The sequence below is a fragment of the Aspergillus udagawae genome, assembly GCF_001078395.1.
Source record: "Aspergillus udagawae IFM 46973 DNA, scaffold_7, whole genome shotgun sequence".
Lineage (NCBI taxonomy): Eukaryota > Fungi > Ascomycota > Eurotiomycetes > Eurotiales > Aspergillaceae > Aspergillus > Aspergillus udagawae.
The window spans coordinates 2,304,810-2,323,967 of NW_025091270.1; the positions used below are offsets into that span (position 1 = coordinate 2,304,810).

The 19,158-nt window shown below is 48.6% G+C and overlaps 7 protein-coding genes across 7 annotated transcripts; 5 read left to right on the top strand and 2 right to left on the bottom strand.

Moving 5' to 3' along the window:
* Positions 1 to 605: 605 nt before the first annotated feature.
* Aud_009469 (C2H2-type zinc finger protein) lies at positions 606 to 2,934 on the top strand (the record flags this gene model as incomplete). Its single annotated transcript, XM_043294321.1, has 5 exons — positions 606 to 1,373; positions 1,635 to 1,772; positions 1,875 to 1,898; positions 1,960 to 2,081; positions 2,136 to 2,934. 5 exons carry the CDS (start codon positions 606 to 608, stop codon positions 2,932 to 2,934), a joined length of 1,851 nt encoding a protein of 616 aa, XP_043150256.1.
* Positions 2,935 to 4,312: 1,378 nt separating this feature from the next.
* Aud_009470 (uncharacterized protein) lies at positions 4,313 to 6,642 on the bottom strand (the record flags this gene model as incomplete). The annotated part of the gene is made up of 2 exons (XM_043294322.1): positions 4,313 to 6,256; positions 6,277 to 6,642. The coding sequence occupies 2 exons, from the start codon at positions 6,640 to 6,642 to the stop codon at positions 4,313 to 4,315; spliced, it is 2,310 nt and encodes a 769-aa protein (XP_043150257.1).
* A 3,315-nt stretch (positions 6,643 to 9,957) lies between these two features.
* Positions 9,958 to 10,521, bottom strand: Aud_009471 (DUF1772 domain-containing protein; the record flags this gene model as incomplete). The annotated part of the gene is made up of 2 exons (XM_043294323.1): positions 9,958 to 10,370; positions 10,461 to 10,521. The coding sequence occupies 2 exons, from the start codon at positions 10,519 to 10,521 to the stop codon at positions 9,958 to 9,960; spliced, it is 474 nt and encodes a 157-aa protein (XP_043150258.1).
* Positions 10,522 to 11,796: 1,275 nt separating this feature from the next.
* Aud_009472 (cytochrome b5 reductase family protein) lies at positions 11,797 to 12,822 on the top strand (the record flags this gene model as incomplete). Its single annotated transcript, XM_043294324.1, has 3 exons — positions 11,797 to 12,064; positions 12,126 to 12,203; positions 12,251 to 12,822. 3 exons carry the CDS (start codon positions 11,797 to 11,799, stop codon positions 12,820 to 12,822), a joined length of 918 nt encoding a protein of 305 aa, XP_043150259.1.
* Positions 12,823 to 13,549: 727 nt separating this feature from the next.
* Positions 13,550 to 15,372, top strand: Aud_009473 (uncharacterized protein; the record flags this gene model as incomplete). Its single annotated transcript, XM_043294325.1, has 2 exons — positions 13,550 to 14,356; positions 14,416 to 15,372. 2 exons carry the CDS (start codon positions 13,550 to 13,552, stop codon positions 15,370 to 15,372), a joined length of 1,764 nt encoding a protein of 587 aa, XP_043150260.1.
* Positions 15,373 to 16,171: 799 nt separating this feature from the next.
* Positions 16,172 to 17,109, top strand: Aud_009474 (uncharacterized protein; the record flags this gene model as incomplete). The annotated part of the gene is made up of 4 exons (XM_043294326.1): positions 16,172 to 16,259; positions 16,306 to 16,634; positions 16,719 to 16,836; positions 16,907 to 17,109. The coding sequence occupies 4 exons, from the start codon at positions 16,172 to 16,174 to the stop codon at positions 17,107 to 17,109; spliced, it is 738 nt and encodes a 245-aa protein (XP_043150261.1).
* An 895-nt stretch (positions 17,110 to 18,004) lies between these two features.
* Positions 18,005 to 18,913, top strand: Aud_009475 (class II aldolase/adducin family protein; the record flags this gene model as incomplete). The annotated part of the gene is made up of 4 exons (XM_043294327.1): positions 18,005 to 18,008; positions 18,038 to 18,262; positions 18,381 to 18,422; positions 18,492 to 18,913. The coding sequence occupies 4 exons, from the start codon at positions 18,005 to 18,007 to the stop codon at positions 18,911 to 18,913; spliced, it is 693 nt and encodes a 230-aa protein (XP_043150262.1).
* Positions 18,914 to 19,158: the final 245 nt, after the last annotated feature.

Below are 19,158 nucleotides of genomic sequence, written 5' to 3' on the forward strand. Positions count from 1 at the left end.
GGGGGGGGGTTTGGGCCTTGCCGGCCTCGTAGATTGCTCGCCACTGCTTTGCGGTTGCTGTCAGAGGGATGTTGGTTTCTTTCTGGCTTCGGAGGAGGGATGGGACCGCGTTCATGCTCAGGGCGGCGATGTTACCTATGGGGATTGTGGTTAGGAAATGCAATTTCGCAGTAGTTAGCGCTTACCAGAAAGCCAGGCGGCACCAGTGAAGCCAATGGTTTGGGCGACACGAAACCCGACTGATGACCACATGATTGTCTCCCGGGGATGAAAGTCAGTGGAGGTAGAATAGGAAGGGTGCAATAAAATATTCTTTGTGGCTCCCTGGTGCTTGAGAGGTGTTCTGTAAGTCCTACGTATGGGAAACGCTGTCAAAAGCCAACAAAGCCCGGCGCGTCATGCAGGGCTTCCCCACAATACCCATGCTTGATCACCCGCTCCATGTCCCCACCTGATGCACTTTTTCCTGTATAATACCTCCCGCGGCAGAATATGGCAGGACATTTCCCGAGACTCAATTGCTCTCCTCCACAACTTTGCGGTCCTCAGCCTCTGCTCCTATCAGCCTGTATCGATGGTATCCAACTCCACCACACACCCTCAGAATGACAAGTCCCCGTAGGAAGCGTGAGCGCATTTGTCCCTGGTGTTCTCAGTCTTTTTCGAAAGAGGATCACCTGGTTAGGCATGTCCGACGCCATACCCGTGAAAAGCCTTTCTCGTGTGCCACCTGCACAAAGTCTTTTACTCGATATGATTCCCTGCTCCGTCATGCGAGGTCTCATGGCGTCAGCCCGCAGGTAGAAAGCCAGAAAGCGGCCAATGCAGCAGGTGAACCTATTCAAAACGAGACGCTTCAAATTCATGAACTCTCGCCAGAGTCGATGGAAAACTCAGCACAAGATTCCCTTTCACACGCAAATCCTCTATTAGCTGCCCGGTCGACCAGAGACCTGGTAGTCAGCTCGTCATGCCAAGAGGACCCCCTGCCGGTGGGTTTTTATGACTGGCCGGTAGACTGGGCCTCACAGCCGTCAGCATGGCTGGCAGATGCTGACTTCGATTTGAGCGCGTTCAATGCATCTGTCATCACTTCTTCTATGCCATTCAATGATCAAACCCCCGCCCCACTCATGGAACCCCCTGCCTTAGTCCCGCTCCCCGTGAGTGGCGCCCCTACAGCCATACCTGAACGACTTGAAGACACGGTTCGCCGGCGATGGTTTACCTTCGTTGATGGCATTGGTACCGGCTACGACACACCCGGTGGCAGACCTGACAGTATCCACATTGACGATGCTGATCGGGATAACTTGGCACAACGTCTGCAGCAGCGCATCACTGGAGCGCCGTTGCCGTCAACGGACTTCTTGGTATGTCTTGCGGTAGAACTTATGACTGGGAGTGCTTCTGACTCGGCTTGAGAATATGTGTATCCGAATGTATTTCACACGCTTCAATGAGATACTTCCCATCATCCATCAACCGACGTTTCGCCCGTCTGTGAAGAGGTCTCTCTTGTTGCTCTCAATTTGCTCAATGGGCTGCCTTTTCTTAGGTTCTAGCCATGCAACTCAACAAGGGATTCGAATATTCGAAACTCTCAACAAAGCTATACTTTCTTCGGTTCGTAGTTAATCTTCTGGCAACCTCCTCATGCTACCCTTGACGAATTGGATAAGTGGGAAACACATATAGTTCGAGAGAAATCTGAAGCCCTGTCTATGGTTCAAGCGGCTTTAATCGGACAGACCTTTGGGATGTTATCAGGGGTAAGTTGCTCCCCCCGCTCAAATAAAGAATTGTCTTCTTGTAGTAAGTGTCACAATTAAATCCGTGTTCCGCAGAGGCCAAAAGACTTATTAACCGTACAGACATTCCATGGAACGGTGATCACTGTAAGCTTATCTTATTATGTATATATCTACCAATATGACGATGTATGCTTACGAAACTTAGTGGGCGAAAAGAAAGAATTTCTTCTCCAGTCATCGCGCAATTGACCTTATCAATATAGAAGATATTGAGCGCGCACCTGAGTGGGCATGGAGAGTATGGTCTCAGGCGGAAGAAGAGATCCGGTGAGTTTACCGATAAAATAGGATCTATGAGCTAACAACTAACTCATTAGCCAGGCTCTGGGCCGCGATTTCCATCCTGGACGCTGAACTGTCCGAACTATTACTCAGTGAGCCTCTTCTGCGACACCTTTCGCCGTCCGATCTAGTATCCGAGGACGATCTTTGGACGGCTCCAACTGCGCAGGCCTGGGGTAATGCTGTGCGACGTCGAGCTAAACAACCCGGGATACATATTAACCTCTCCTCACCTCCCAGTCAAGCGATAGGATTTCGCTCGTATGTTCAGCTAGAAGGAGTCACCTCAGCCATTAGGGATGCTACGGACTCTCTAGAGAATGGCAGGAGAGATTTGCTCCTAGTGAAATACCAACCAGTTCTGATGAGCTTCTACGACCGCTATCTTCATCCTTTCCAGCAGCTCTCGTTTCCGCAAGGGGATAAAGATAAATACTGTCAGCAGGCTCTTTGGCATGCCAACTTCCTTAGCCTCCTAGCTGATCTGGACCGCTTAGAGCAAGCGCTTGGGCGTGAAGGCTTTGATGAAGCTCAGCGCAATACAAGCTATGTCCGGGCGTGGGCAAACTCATCTGACGGCCTGCGCTGTGCCATCCATGCTGTTTTGATTCTCCGTCTGTTAGAGACGCTGCCAGCTGGGGGAACCGAGCCGGCAATCCATGTCCCCCGAGTGCTTTTCCGGGCATTTTTTTATGATCCTTGTGTCGCGGTTCGAATCAATCCTGGTGAGTATGAATATACAGTTTCGAGATCTCTTCTCTGCAGAGATTCCGAGGCTTTCTCAGCCATGTTTACAGATGAGTTCAAAGAGAGACAAGAGCAGGCAGCATCCTCGTAGAGGTCGAAGGGTCTCAGCCCAAAGTTTTGAAGCCCGTTTGCAATGGCTACACCTCCGCAGGGTGAATTTCGATTCAGAGTTACCCGAAGATCAAATTGAGCTGCAATCAAACTCGTGAGGCTCGGAGATATGTGTATAGTCACCGGTCTCGAGTATCAATGGCCCGATGTACCCCATAGATCAAGGGAATTCTGATTGCCAGCTCTGATCCCGAGACATTATTCGAGGGACGCCGTGCTGGATACCAACGCTTACTGTCTCACAACCCGGCATATCATATCAGCAACCTTCTTGCCCGAAGGGCATGCACGCCAAACCAGTTAACTCGATGCAAGGCCTGTTCCAGATAAAGCAAATTATTAGTCTATAATTAGGCTTTATCCTTCAAAATCACTCCTGAGTAACACTAGCTTCAGCAAGTCGCCCACCATCTGAACCCGTAATAGAATCACTGCTCTTTCAGAATAACCTCCATGAAATCCTCGATATCTTTTTAGGTCCTGGCGCCAATCCGACCTGGTGCATGCACGGTACAGGGCTTCGGATGGCCGGTGTGGCCACTCATACCTTGGATTGTTTTGGTATTTTTGCTGCGAGCCGTCGAGCTGAAAATTCACTAAAAAGACGAAACCATACCGGCCATTGATTTTGCTCGAGACCGTCACAAAAACAAACAAGAAAGATATGAGCGTGCTAGAGGTGACTTGACATCCAATTAATGGCCATGTTATACTAAGGACACATTCAAAAGGGACATTGACTATTAGGAAATTATACACCTTCTTTGTAGAGAGAATTGGAAGTTGAAGATTATTTTTAGAAGTCCCCCTATATTATCATAGTTAAACTCCTATGCCTATAAGCGCATTATGAGACTAATTGAATTGGTTAATATGCTATACGGAGCATGCGATAGAGAAATTCCTGTGAGAAGAGGCGCATTCGCGTAACCCCATTCTCTGTTTAGGCTACAAGCAATAGACCAGCCATGACAAAAAGCAACTTTTCTTGAAAGAGACATCCTAAAAGCAAAGACAAAATCCCTTCCGCAATTTTTTCCTTCCTTTTCTCTCCGACTTCCTTCCGCGGCCAGGACGACTTAGCAGGGCAAGAAAGTCACCATCTCATGCCAAAAATAGCAAAAGGATTTGTGAAATGGAGCAACTTTTCAAATCATGCAAGATCGGACAGTTCTCATGCGAGCATGCAGCTTCCTCGTACCGGACATCTTTAGCCAATATTGAAACTCAGCACAGCAGGCGTGATGCGAAGGAACTGAATAAGGGGAGAGTTAAATCAAAAAGATTGGTTTTCTTCAGCTGTTAGTGATTTAAACTGTGTTTGGTGCTGCACGGCAATTCGGACTTAGTTAGAATCCTTACCGGTCGAAGTGCCGCATTGCCAGGTTGTTATCGAATGGAATGAGATTGCCAATATCTGTTGGTCCACCTGCGCATGCCAGGCCACTGCTGGCGTCAATGTTTGGGAGGTCACCGTCAGCACGGACAGCAGCCAGCAAGCTATACCTATCAAATGAGGCATTTGAATTGGGGGTCCATCGGAATGGCCCAGCAATCTCAGTTTGTTGTCGGTTTCCACTGATAGACCCGCTAACTGGCACAACAGTGCCCGGTGTTTGGAAGTGGGCTGGCCAGACCCTTGGCTCTGGGATAGTAGACTCATATACAGTGACCTTGACGTTCTGCGCATTTTCTGTTCCGCGGTTCTTCACCGCGACGTAACAGTAGTTTGTAACTCCGACAATGGGAGCCTGGTCGACCAGACCACCATCTGGAGCTTGGCGATTCCAGATACCAGGTGGGCTCCCGGACATAGGAGCATAGTCATACTCGCCATCTCTACCATCATCGATGTAAGCGTCCACAGCTGGAGGTGGCCCTCTTGTCATGACCCCGGGGCTCGGAGTGTCTAGAGGATGGTAAAGGCCCTGTTTCTCAAATGACCAGCGGATAAGCTTCCTGACAGCGCCACCGGGATAGCCAAGCACTGTACCATTGTCCGCAGATATCATTGCGGAGACATATTGGTACGGCATGCTGGCCCTTGTTGTGATGGTAGCGATGCCTCCGATGATCAGATACAGAGTGTACCTTGACGCCCAGTTCTGCTTGTGGAAATCACCGATCGCATCTCCACCAATGACCCGATAGAGACGAAAAAGAGTGGTCGATAGAATCTGCTCGCGAAGATAATACGCGTTGTCATCTTGTCTATATTGGGGTCCATCCCATGCCCAGCCATCAGTGACTTCGCGGTCATGGCGGCGACGAACACGAACATTCCAAGGAAATGTATCAAATCGATCTTGTGCATTACTTCCAGGATCACAGTATATGGCAGCCAGTGAGTCGCCAGGGCTGTGGGCGAAACCAAATCCTGGCCAGTGAATAGCATCCCACAGAAGTGCATGGCCAAACTCGTGTGCAGCGACGCGGAAATCCGCAGCAATACCAATTTGCGAATTCGGATTCAGATCAGCCCGGCCAAAAACAAAGCCTCCAGAGCCGTTACCAGTTGCATTTCCCGGGGCTTGAGCATTTACCTTGTTATTGAAGCCACGATGATCAACAGGGACGGGAAATTTGGTGTTTTCGAAGAAAGTTTTAACCGGGAAACCCAGCTCAGCCAGAAGCCTGAACAGCTTCGTAATATGATAGTATGCATTGACAGCTGCAAAATTGTCTGTCTCAACGCTGTCATTGAATTCTCCAGTGGTTGTCGTTGGGGGCAGACTCAAAGGCAACTGAGTATCTTTGATTTCAGTGTATCTGCCTGTGAGAGCTTGAGGGGTTGTCGCAACTGTGTCAGGAAGGAAAACCTTGTCCCGTAGCAGGTTCAAGTCAACAATGCTGCCACTTGTTGTGGGAGCTTTTTGGCCGAGCTTTGTGGCGGGGTCTCGGGCAAACACCCAGCCACTTAGACCAGCTGTGAGCGCCTGCAAGTAGACGACAGAGCCCGTCTCGACTTCAATAAATGCTCTCCAGTTGAGGTCACCATATCCAGAGATCGGAAGAGAGAAAAGAACTTCTCTCACCACATAGTACTGTCCATCTCTGATTATCTCAGGGACTTCGGGCAAAACTAGGGTAGGTGCAGAATCCCCAGCTATCTCCTGTCTATCATCTTTGTGGTAGCGATAGACGAGAAGGCGTTGGTGCTTCTGCTCTTGTTTGAAGTAGATTCCGCCTCTGCTTACTGGAAGCGCTAATAATTGGCCAAGATCCTCCTCCGTAACGTCGTTTTGCATGTATTTAGCATCGTCCCGGGGGGGGGTTCTGGTTTGGAGGCTTTTGTGTCGATGCTGCTGGATGAGTTGAGTACCTGATTCTCCTCGTTCACGGTGACACTAAGCTTGGCGTTCCACACAGGCAACCCGCCCAATGTTTGCTGGTAGATCACTGCTGTGCTCCTAAAGCGAGGCCTTTCTTGCACCAGTTTGAGGCCAAACGGAGCGTCTGTGGGACTGGCCGGTTCAGATAATTCGGTAGGAGTCTCGCCAAGGACGCCCTGAGGGATTTCGTAGCCATCTGCCACCTTAAGAAGATATTGATGGGCAGTGCTTATAGGATCGGATGGACCGTCTAGACCGGTCTCAGGGGACCACGGCTGTTGCGCATGGTCTAGGCTTTGAACTGCACCGTCATACTTTCGCACAACTTCAACGTTCGGGTCTCTGTCAAAGGACATGGCGATGAACAAAGCTTCAACTTTAAACGAGTTTGTATTGTTGGAATGGAGGGATTTTCAGACGCTCACTTACAAAGATAAGGTAGATGTGACCTTTTCTACTTTTATACTACGGTGGTAGATGGTGGCAAAGCTGCGAGAGTAATTAATAGCTAGGCATTCCACTGACCCATGACCACGATCTCTGATATGGTCCAAACTGTTATATTCAATGCTTCGACCATGAATCACCTGAGCGACCGGCTGATTGATTGATCGTGAATGAGCGAGCCTCGAGGGGGGATAATCGCAAAATACCAATGTTGGACTGTACGAAAACGGCGCTTTGATGCTCTAAGGTGACCGACTCTCGCTAGACTAACCAGGGATTGTCAGGTCCGTTCAGAAGCCACTATCTGTACACCAGTAATTTATGCGGCAAAAATCTAACCCAATGTCAGGAGACTCGCTATGGGACCCAATACATGGGTCTACCCCGCGCAACTGATAATATGCTCCCGCCATTTGCTCTTATGTCATTACAGATGAGAAATTTGGCTGCAAACAGAAGGCTTCCCGGAATCGCAATTGATTCACAGGTTCCTTATCGACAAAAGCTCCTTGCGGGCGAATGTGACTTGATATTATAATCCTTTCTAGAGATCACATATTGGCACGATGAGCAGAGGGTAGTGGCGAGGAGGAGTTGTCCTCTATACTCAAGCATCTGGTAGCGAAAGTACCGTCTTTGTAGCACGACACAAAAAGTGATGTTATCGCCATGGACTGTCATACAGAAGATTGCTTATTGACGCTCATGTGAATTCTCTTCTCAGCGGGGTAGGTGTGGAGTATCCTCCAGTACCTCAGCCTCTCTGAGACCAGATTGGCCGCTTTAGAATGACCCTATTCCATTGATCTCCTTGCATATGCGGCAACATTCTAACAACATGGCATGGAGGTATGATGCAGCAGAACACAATAAGCAGGCACTGTTAGATTCGATTTCGACAAATAGTGCCAAGAACGCCTATTCACTGGACGTTCTTGCCTAGCATGGCCTTATCCAAATGCTCCATCCATTCAAATAGCGCCCTTCTCAACATGACGATTTTCCCAACCACATTTACTAATTGCCCTTCATTTCAAAGAAAGCAGCCCATTTTCTCTGGCTAAGTGAAAGGTCTGCCACTGCCCTACAGGAATGTTTGCAGTGGGTGCAAGCAGGGCAATTACACCTTGATGGGTTACAACGATAATGTCGTCGCCAATTGGTTCATTTTGTAAATCTGCTAGGGCTTTTTCTAGCCGGTCTAGAATCTCAGCCCTCCTCTGAGACAAAGACTGTGGTAGGGGCGAGCGAGGCCCTGCCTTGATATGCCAGTCCTTGTGCAGTTTTTGTATTTCTGACTTCATTCCGGGGAATTCGATTGTTAACTCATCCACAGTGGAGCCATTATTAGATGGCAGGTCGGTAATTTCCTGCAAATTGGCATCTAGGGCTAACATCAATCCGTTATTAACACCCGAACCGGAATTTTTAGGATACTGGGTTGAGTCCAAGATCCGGTGGAATGCTGTCAAGGATGTCTGGATAGCCCTGCGGAGTGGGCTGGATATGACTGCGCCGACGCTGTTTGAGTATTGGCGGATAAAGCGATGTCCTAGGTCTTCCGCGAAATCAAAACCTCGTTCACTCAAAGGAGCGTTGGGAATTGTAGGGTCATTGCGCAAATTGTGAAGACCTTCCGCATGGCGCACTAGGTGAATACGGCGGCCTTGCATTCTGGGAATAAGTTATAGAAAATTCACTAGCTTCTAACGAAAACTGCGAGTTGGAATATAAGCGTTAGGATCTTTGTGCTAAAGGTTCTTTAAATATTTTTTGTGGCGCATATTTCGCAGTGCTGGTGCAGAAACTCAGCCTAGAAGTAGAAAGTGGAAACCATGGCTGGATTCCAAGTTAAATGGAGATCGAATGATCCTCTAACCCTTGGAGCATATAAGAATCGAATTACTGCTTCCATGGATAGATAGCCGGTAACATTCGTCAGTGTCAGTGAGCACATAAATAATTACAAGGTAAAGCCAGGACACAATTCCAATGTCGTCACTATGTGGTGGGCGACTGGATCTGCGACACACGTCGAGCATGACTTTTCTGCCGTTGTGTTGTGTATGCCAAGGAACACTCATTTATTTCTATTTACTACTCTGTAGGTGGATGGGGCAACTTTCTGGTAACTTAGAACATTATCCGCGAACGGCGGCTATGCTTATTCATCTGGCTGCCCTAGACCGTTGCAATTCCATGAATCCTCGCTGGAAGTTAAAACCTCTCATGATGAATGTAAGTGTCATTATGCACCCACACGACCCGAGAGAGGAGGCTTTTGTAAATTTGCATTGAATAACATGGTGGTTACTGAGGTCTGGTTGACTTCAACGGAACAATCTGGACCAGTCTGAAATCGGGGATATCAACCACCGATCGAGTCATACTGGGAATCTCACTCCCCTACCGCAAAGGCGAACATTGTCACTTATTGTTGCCGGTAAACTATTAGTAAAAATGCGCTCTTTGGTTGGGTCGGCAATGTAGAGGTTCTCCTAGAACACAGTGCAGACAAAAATGCCCGGGATAGAGAAAACTGACATCTCATTATCATGACAGGATCTTATTTAGCCAGCCAGTATTGAAGGCTGAATGTCATACATCCTCCACTAATCGAGTGAAGCCATCCTAACCGTTCATGGTTGCATCGAAAATATCGCAAGGAAGATGAGTATGTATCTTAGCTTGCTCCCATCTTTGGGTCGCCTCTCCATAGGGAGTCCCTGAAACTCATCCAGATTGTCAGAAATCTCCAATGATTTGTCGATGATTGTCTGTATGTAGCTGGTTGCAGTCAAGCTCGGTACTTTTGCAACCATCTTTTTTGAAAGGAACACTTCAGGTCTTCCGCTCATACCTTCAGCTTCTAAAGTGGTGATAGAACATGCATGCGATCTATCAAAGCAGCTAGTGTATTGGTAGATGCCAGAGCTTCTCTTTAAAAATCGATTTCTGAGGCACTTGGTTATTGCAACTCACTAACAATCTTTCTTGCAGAAGCGGAAAGAGAGCAGGGTCATGTATTTTAATTAGATTCGCCAGGTTGGCAGAATGGGCAAACACTGCAGCAGCGAGAGATCAAGAGTCAAGGAAATCTCGATCAGGATGACCAATTCTTCAGGACAAAAAGTGTTCTCCCAACTGTTTGCCGTAAGGATTACTGGCACAGTATCCGCAATCGAGATCACCCCCGAAAATAACAACGCCGGCGCTCGCGAGCCCTACATCTTAGACACTAGGACCATTACACCACCGACAAGAGGAAACAAAATGCGAACCATATTGGCGACCTCCCATTGACCAAGAGCCCGTTCAATCTCACGAGAATTGGGAGTAGAGAGTGTTTCCTGCGTCATATTTGCCGACGGGAACAGGACCCTCTCAGGTCCGCTGAGGAAGAGAATGGTGTAGGGTACAATGCACATACACGAAGTGGCGGCGGCCAGAAAAACGTTATTGTTTGTCTTGTACTTCAACCACGCAAAACACCCTGCCGAGAAGATTACCATAGGCGTGCCGATTTTATGGCATCTGTTGAAGACGTTTAGCCATTGCTGCGCGGCTAAAACTGGAGAGGTCTTTGTGGCTAATTTCGAAGTGTTGACGCCGCCAGCGGAGAATGCGAAGATGGCTCCTGTATTCAGGCCAGAATTAGCAGTGAGATCGATTCAAGGGTCACACAATTATAAGGCCCGTTTCAAAACAAAGGAGCTCATGAATCTACCAGAAACGAACAGGGAGGAGGTTGTTCCTGCTGTTGCGACCAGAGAGGTGATCTCAGGCATGGCTGCGATTAAGAGTCAAGATACCCTGAGCAACCAGAAGGGGGACACTATAGCAATTTGTTCGCTAGTTTACTGGTGATCTTTTATGGACCAGTTTTTAGGTGCGATAATCAGAATATCGTACTGGGGCCTCTACCCCTTGGCTACCGCACATATCTAACTGCAAACGACTAGGCTTACTTTGCCAAGCCTTGCAAGGCTATGCTATATTATCCACCAAGCCCCGTGCCCAGTACGATGAGTGGGAACAGCAGCACTGGTGGCCTGGGCCAAGACCCGCAGAATCCGCAAAGGCCGAGATCGTTAAACTTAAAAGAAGACTAGCCGCTTCGGGTTGAGTGTTGAGGCTATCAATGATGTTACGCTATGACGCAACTGGAGTCTGGCCTTCTTGGAGAGTGCTTGTCAAGGCTCGGGCTGGTGAGCGAGGAAGTACTGAAGGAGTCAAGAAGTCAAAGGGGCAATGACAGAGAATTGTACAAATGAGTGTCTGGCTAATGGTTCTGGTATTGTGAAATTCGCCTTATATGAAACGCTTTATAGGCACATTAGGTGGCATTTAATCTGTACATAGTATACTCCACAACGAACTGATCGCTGCGTCGGCCTTTTTAGTCCCCGAGTCCCCCGACCTCCGTGACCAACCATGTTCATCAATTGCCGTTTTGTTATTTTCAAAGCAACTATAACCTGTGTTTAACTTCTCAGGGACCCTTCCTGAAGAAGTTCGCGGTGCAATGTTTCGTGGTTGGGCGAACTCAGGTGGGGCTATCTGTTGGAAAACATGGTAGATCCAATTGCCACCACGTATAGTTCACGTTTTAAACACGGAAGGAGATGTTAGTTAACGCTTTGGTGAGACCTAATCGATCAGTCTTTTTTCCACATGCAATTTTGACCGCTCACTTTGATTTCATTTGACGAGGCACGGTAATCCACCGGTCCACTTAGCCACTAGCTCAACGCTGGAAAGGACATTGGACAGTCCAGGGACCTGTCGAATCAGTCGACACTTGCGGACAAAGGATGGCCTGATTGCGAGCTTGGCGCGAGCCGACCCGTAAAACAAGGCTGAGAAGGCCCCGCCCTAATGACTGGACGGAAGGAATCTCGGACTCAACGGACAAATATGACTGCGAACGATGGTTCAAATAGCTCGATAAAGCCCCGGCTCGACGAAGTTATGCCTACATATGCCATCGGCTCGCACACCACCATTAGCTGACAGCTTCCCCAGCAGTCGGTCACACCGCAATTCAAGACAGCACCGATACAATGTCGGGCCTCCTGAACAAACGCCCAGTCGCCAAGGCCTTCGCTGTTTTCACTGTCGGCGGATTCAGTACATACGTGGTTTCCCGTTTCTTCAGCAAGCGCGCTTTCGCGGAGTCGCCGACGCCGACGCCGAAGAGGGTCTTTGGCAAAGGGCCGGCTTTCGTGTACCTCCAACTTCATAGCTCCGAGAATGTCAACCATAACACCAAGCGGCTCTGCTTCAGGCTTCCGGGCGGAGAGAATGCGCAAAGTGGTCTCGACCTTACCTGTAAGTTCGTGTCTGGTTTCTCACATCCTATGTTGGTTATCGGCTTACAGGGAACTGTTAGCTGCTCTTCTGACCTTCTCCAAACCTGCCGGTAGCTGGCTACCTGTTCTGCGACCTTACACACCGATCAGTAAGCTGGGTAAGTGATCTCTATCCCAGTCCACAATCCGTCGCTCATTTCGTTAGATAAACCTGGTTTCATTGAACTCCTCATCAAAAAGTATCCGAACGGCAAAGCAAGCACGCACCTTCACAACCTGAAACCTGGGGACAGCCTGTTATTCATAGTCGGTATCTCCGGGTTTTCCTGGACGCCAAACAAATTCAAACATGTCTATCTCATTGCAGGCGGCGCTGGCATCACACCCATTTACCAGCTGGCGCAGGGAATCCTGGACAATCCGGTAGATAAAACAAGAGTCACCGTGATCTTCGGTGTCAACACTGAGGACGACCTTCTCTTGCGCTCCGAGTTCGATGCATATAAACAGCGGTACCCGGACCGGTTTAATATTCATTACACAGTCAGTCGGCCGAAGGAAGAATTCTCGCCCGAGCGAGGCATACGGTCTGGATATATAACAAAGGAACTCCTCGCAGAACTCATGCAAGGGCCCAGTGAAGAAGATACAAAGGTATTTGTTTGTGGGCCGCCCGCCATGGAGACAGCTTTGCTGGGTTCTGGTTCGTCTGGAAAGGGCGGGAATGGTATCCTGGAGCAACTGGGATACTCGAAAGACAAGGTCCATCGATTTTAGGGGCATCATCTCGGTGAATATGTATTATATCTCGCTCAAACTATAATATATGGGTAAGACCAAAACTGTCCGTAGCACTGAAAAGCTCATTGTGGAAAGATAAGATGATTGATAAAAGCAACGATAGTATACAGCACGATGCTCGGTGTCAAGATGGCGGCTATATAGTACAAACTGGTTTCGTCGCATGGCGCATGCTGAAAAGAGTCATCATACAATAACTAAACCTCGAAGATTTTTGATATTTTTAAGAATATTCTTCTAAGATGGATTATTATTGGATTCAATCAATCACTTCTTAGTATATTTTTTACCCCATCAAAGGCTAGTCGCAACCTAGTTACCAGGAAGCAAGCAGAGTTGGGGTATTCCCGTATATAGTGACTCGACGGAGAGAGTCTTGATGTCATTACTGGCGGCCTAGTCTGTCTTTGTCTTTTTACCTCGTTCCTGGTTCTACTTGTGTGTGTTAGGGTCACAGACACGGTCCAGGAAGCAACAAGGAAAGCTTGTCTTTGTTTCAGCTAGGGCTACAGGAGTCTAGTACGTAACTTAACTTTGTGGTTGATTAAGTATTGATTCGCGGTTGGGGACCACGATCGGCGGCTCGGAGCGATCGCCACCGATGGCCCCCTCATTCCATCCCCTTAAAGCTTTTCAACAAGAGTCCAAGTCAATCGTGCCTGTCACCATCTCTTGACAACATCTGCGACTAGTTTGGATCAATATGAGCCAGTTTCCATTGGGCCTTGGTGCCCGGCTCACCTGCGAGACATGTAAACGACGCAAGGTCAAGTGTGACAAGCTCTATCCCTGCACGAGCTGCCGCAAAGCCAGTTTTGAGTGTGTCCCTGTTGAGCGGACTCGGCTCCCGCGGGGACGTTCGGCGAAGACGAAGAAGAAGCGCTTTCAGGAGGAAATGATGCCCCATGTCCAGATGCCGAATTTATCAAACCGCGTCTCAATGCTCGAGGGACTGGTTCATAACTTGCTTACCAGCCAGACAGAGTCTAGTCTCGAGGATCTAAACTATAGCGAATCGCTAAATGTGGGTTCTACTTGGAGTGGTGTGGATACCCTGGGCCCAGGCAATCCGTCGCTAGACGGTGCTATCCAGCCAGCGGGCAGTCAGCACGACGGCTTCAACTACCCGAGTACTAGCCAGGAGCATTATATATCCCCAAACGATGTGGCGCCCAGGGAGGGCGATGATTCTCGCCTGCTGCAAATTTACATAATGCAGGTCGATCCCATATTTCCCTTCTTGCAGTGCTCGTCGCTATGGGCCCACGTTACGCAAGGGGAGCCATACCTCACTTATGCTGCAGACCATCCTGCTCCTAGGGCTCTAGTCTGTGCTATCAGCTACATGACAATCACGACACTCAGCAATGACCGATGCCATCAAGAGTTCGACTCTTCTCGTGATTTTCTCCTTAATAAGTATCACAGTTGGACTAAGCGTGCTCTCGAACATGCTGATTATATCAATACTGATGATATTGCTGTCTTGCAAGCCTTTGTGCTGTTTCTGGTATCTTCTACCATGTTTTTAGGATGTATACTCCCGACCACTAACTCGCTATCATGCAGGTATCGATTCAAGCGCATGACCAGAGCCGAAGGGCATGGACAATGCTAAGCCTAGCGCTAAGGATTGCCCAGTCGCTCCTCCTTGACATTTCCGACCCGCCATTCATGGTCACGCCATTAGAACGTGAAATGCGCCGCCGTCTGTGGCATATAATATCGTTGCTAGATGTCCAAGCCTCCTTTAACCATGGTTCCGCGCCAATGCTCCAGCCTGATTCCCTTAGGGAACAGATCTCCCCGGCAATAGACTTTCTTGATTTCTTTGCGCCACCCAAGGATAATAGCTCGCCTTTTTCTGGACCAAGCTCCCTCGCAGACCCAACCTTTATCATGGTTATGGCCGAAGGACAGCATGCATTCCGCTCTCTGAATTATGGCGGGATTGCAGGTCTGTGTACGACCAGCATTGACATCCATTGTCGTTTGCAAATCGCTGCTACCTTTCAGCGGAATTCTCAAGCACTCCTAAAGGGATTGCTGCCAGATAAAATCCCTTTCCACTTGTTCCTGGAACAGCTTGTGGAGGTTACCCACGCTTTTCTACAGCTGGTGGCTGTAAAGCCTGTGCAGGGGACCGCCAAGGGCTACTTCTCTCAGGATATTATATCTCCAAGCACCTTACTCTCGTTAGCAACCAGTTTCCTACAGGCTCTCAACAACATGTACCAGGATCCCCGGATCGAGCCCTTCCGGTGGTACGTGCGATTATTTGCCCCCTGGCACGCGTTCTCTGTTGCCATGAACATTGTATGTGCTTGTGATGATAGCTCACTCCAGGGGTACTACCAAAGGCTGGTGGCAGGGCTATATTCTTCGCTTCAAGAGCTTCTGCAGGATGCCCACCGAAAATTACTCCAGCAGCCGCTGCATCAGTTTGCTATGCTTTCACGGACCTGCATACATCAGACTCTAGCAGCTGACTACCTTCCTGAGGTGAATCTTCTGCAGCAGTATTGAAGGGGGTACGTTTATAGTTTCGGCAGTGAGTCTGAGCCGATATATGCAGCACTTATGTCTCCACGAACATCGATGTTTCCACCTGTATCTTAAATTAAGCAACAGTTTCTGCATCTTCTAGAAACTGATGTAGTCTACCCGACTTTCATACAGTTCATTGAAGTAAGCCTTATGGTATCCCAAAACTATACATATATATATATATATATACATATGTGTCATGCAAATTTAACCGAGTGGCCATTCCGGACTAGTTCGCCGGGCCTAATACTGGTATAGTCCCGCAGAGTTGCATTTTTTTATAATTATGAATACTGTGTGCCTATTCTTCGCCCTGAGACGGCGGGTCGGACTTATCATGAGACTGAAGAGATCTTCTGTTTGCGCAAAGCGCTAACAGCAGTCTGCCCTCATCCTGAACACTAGGGGTGTACAAAGTCAGATCCACCAAGGTTACCAGCCTCTTTGACAAACTTCATGCACAAAAGTCGCAGGCCACCCGGCTCCCTTGGGGGAGCTTGAGTTTGTATCTTACGTTGCTTCAGTGGTATCATAGTGCCGCCCATCATACCGCGGGCGCAAAATGAACGTATAGAAACCCCACACAATGTTTTGGCGCGGTATTCCGTTGCGGGACCTTTAGGGGACTATTGTAATGGAGCGGCTTTTGAACTTGGGCGTTGGGCCTCGCCAGGTAAATCTCGGCTTTAGTAACTCCACGTTCCATTTCATTCTGAATGATATATTTTACCCCTACTCGCCATGTATACTAGCTATCGCTTTTCCGTGCGTTGTAACCATGGCATCTTCAATCTCAGGAAGCTGCTGCTTCACCGGCTTTCTCCACGAGGGGGACCCCAAAGGGGAGATAAAACAGATCAACAACAGTACGTCCAATCATTCAGCTGATGGATACTCGCTAATTACGAACAGTCAGAGCCTACATTGCCCACCCTGAAGGTGACGAAAAGCCAAACAAAGCAGTCATTCTGTTGAGCGACATATTTGGCATTTTCCCCAACAGCCAGCTTGTGGCAGATGCCTTTGCCGCGAACGGGTACCTGGCCGTACTCCCTGACTTGTTCAATGGGGATCAGGTCAACATCGGAGACTATGACGCCAAGACGATCGACGTGGGCGCTTGGCTCTCCCGCCACACAGTTGATGATGTAGCCCCGATTGTCGAGGCCACAAACGAGCACCTTAGGACAGTCCTGCGCGTGCAAAAAGTCGCTGCGGCTGGCTACTGCTTTGGTGGCAAGGTACGGCTTTAATGTCTTTCATCTCCGAGACTCTGGATACTTCTGGCAGAGCCGCGCTGATCCCCTGCTTTTACTCATCTGAAGTATGTCGTCCGGTACCTCAAGGTAGGACAACTGGACTCCGGTTACATCGCTCATCCGTCATTCGTCACGAAAGAGGAATTGAGCGCGATTCAGAGGCCTCTCTCCATCTCTGCTGCAGGTATCATCTGCCTCCCATGCCCTGCCCGATTACTTCTTGCCATGCCTGGTTAACTCACTGGCCTTTTCAGAACACGACGCTATCTTCACCATGGCGAACCGCCACGCATCTGAGGAGACTCTGATCGGCACTGGACAGGAATTCCAGATTAATTTATTCAGCGGGGTCTCTCACGGGTTCGCTATTCGGGGAGACCTTAGCCAGCCTCGAGTTCGGTTTTCGAAGGAACGGGCGTTCGCGCAAGCGGTGGCGTGGTTTAATCATACATTGTAAATCCGTTATGCAGTGTGGTGATATAGGCGAGCTTGAATTTGGATAGAGTAGCGTGCAAATGGAAGACTGGTGTTTTTGTAACTTCTACTGCCTTAACATTAAAGCAATGTAGTTATCGAACAGTACAACAAGGAGGAGTTTGCTTCTTAGTTTGATAATTACATCCATTAATTTAACTTTAGAGAGTTATATAAGGAATGTCAAAGATAGCAGCAGCATAATAAACAGTTGGAATTTCTTTCTTCTATAAAGGTGAATTTACTAAGAGAATACTTCCCCCCTATTCTACTAATTTCTTTTAGTGTTTTATATGGTTTTAGTAACATAGTGGCTGTTCAAATATCTGCAAATATCAAATCTGGTAGAATTCGAAAGAGGTCTACCGAAAAGAGGAGAGCAGCTGGTACATTCCCCATTACCACTCATTGAGATTAGCCATAGCGGGACGTTCTGGATTGGGCTCGGATTTTGCGGGTTGTGCTATGTCCGGTCCAGACGACCGACCTGCTTGTCCACGGTCTGTCGCCTGGTCGGATGGAGAAATAGACCCCTTCTTGTCTACCCTGAGCTGCCATGCTGGGATCGGTTGTCACTTGAAGTCAGGGATGAGCAAATAGCCCAACAAATTGAACATGCTGCCACCTCAAAAACCCCAAACAGCCTGGTCACACCAACTGCTTCTCCCAGGAATATCGCTCTTTCGTGGGAGCTCAGTTCTACAAAAGTTGTACTTTGTACGCAAAGCTAGATGAGGAAATGGCGACAAGCGGTACCCCTTCTACGCCGTCCATTTTCCACACGCTCATCAGCGGGTCCCATATTCTTCATCATCATAGGTACGCTTCCTGAATACTATTGTGGGATAACGGGCTTACTGTCATCTACAGGGTCCTCGATGCGTATGGCCACCTTTCCGTGCGGCACCCAGAGCAACCGAGCACCTTTTTGATGCCTCGCAACATGGCTCCCGCACTCATGTCTTCGAGAGCCGACATCGTGGAATATCGGGTAGAGGATGCTTCCCCCGTTGACCCCGATAGTCCACCTGGCTATGTCGAGCGTTTCATCCACAGTGAGATATACAAACGCTACCCGGAGATTCATAGCGTGGTCCACAGCCACTCACCCGCCCTTCTTCCATTCACCATTACAGGTATTTGATCTATTTTCTTCGATTTACTGTGTAATATCCCAGAGAAGACCGGCTTGAATAGGTTCATAGAACCAACTACGGCAATCCTCGTCGGTATGGTATCTGACACTCCATGCAGGTGTTGAACTACGTCCATGCGTACATATGGGAGGCTTTCTAGGTTAGTCTTCTTCACTATAGCTCGTAAGCTGATTGAGAGGCTATACTTACTTGCTCTATTCCTAACCAGGAAACCGTGTCCCCAAGTTCGACATTGCAGAGTTTTATTCAGAAGAGGATGTCCGCGATCTCCTGATCAGAAACCAACGGCTAGGGAAACATCTATCGGCGTGCTTCTCGGAGGGCAGCGGAAACTCTTCCCACTCGGTAGTTCTGATGCGAGGGCACGGCTTTACTGTTGTTGGTGGGGGAATTGAAGAGAGTGTTTTTAGAGCCATCTATACGGCTGAGAATGCGCGGGTGCAAACTGCTTCTCTCACCCTTCAACTCGCTGCCGGCACTGCACCATTGAAGGATAGTGAGGCATTGTATTATTTGCAAGACTCGGAGCTGTTCGCTGCAACGCAGATGACGCGATGGTCAGTCATGAGACCGTGGAATTTGTGGGTCCGCGAAACTCAGGCAAATAAACTGTACATAAATAATGCCTAGGCTGCTTTTTATATACAGGCAAAATAGCTCCTTTCTTTTCACTTTCATTCCCATTTCCCCCCTTCACTATGAAACAAGATGTCCTACCTGGCACCGAGGTAATGTGCGAGTATGGCAGCAGGCCCAGGTAAGAGGTCACGGCTTCTGAGTTGGTTGTGAAAATTGCTTGATGTTGAGAATATTTTAGTCTTTCAGTCTGCTTTGTCCATTCGTGTTAACAATTGGACCTATGTTTGGGCCCGCTG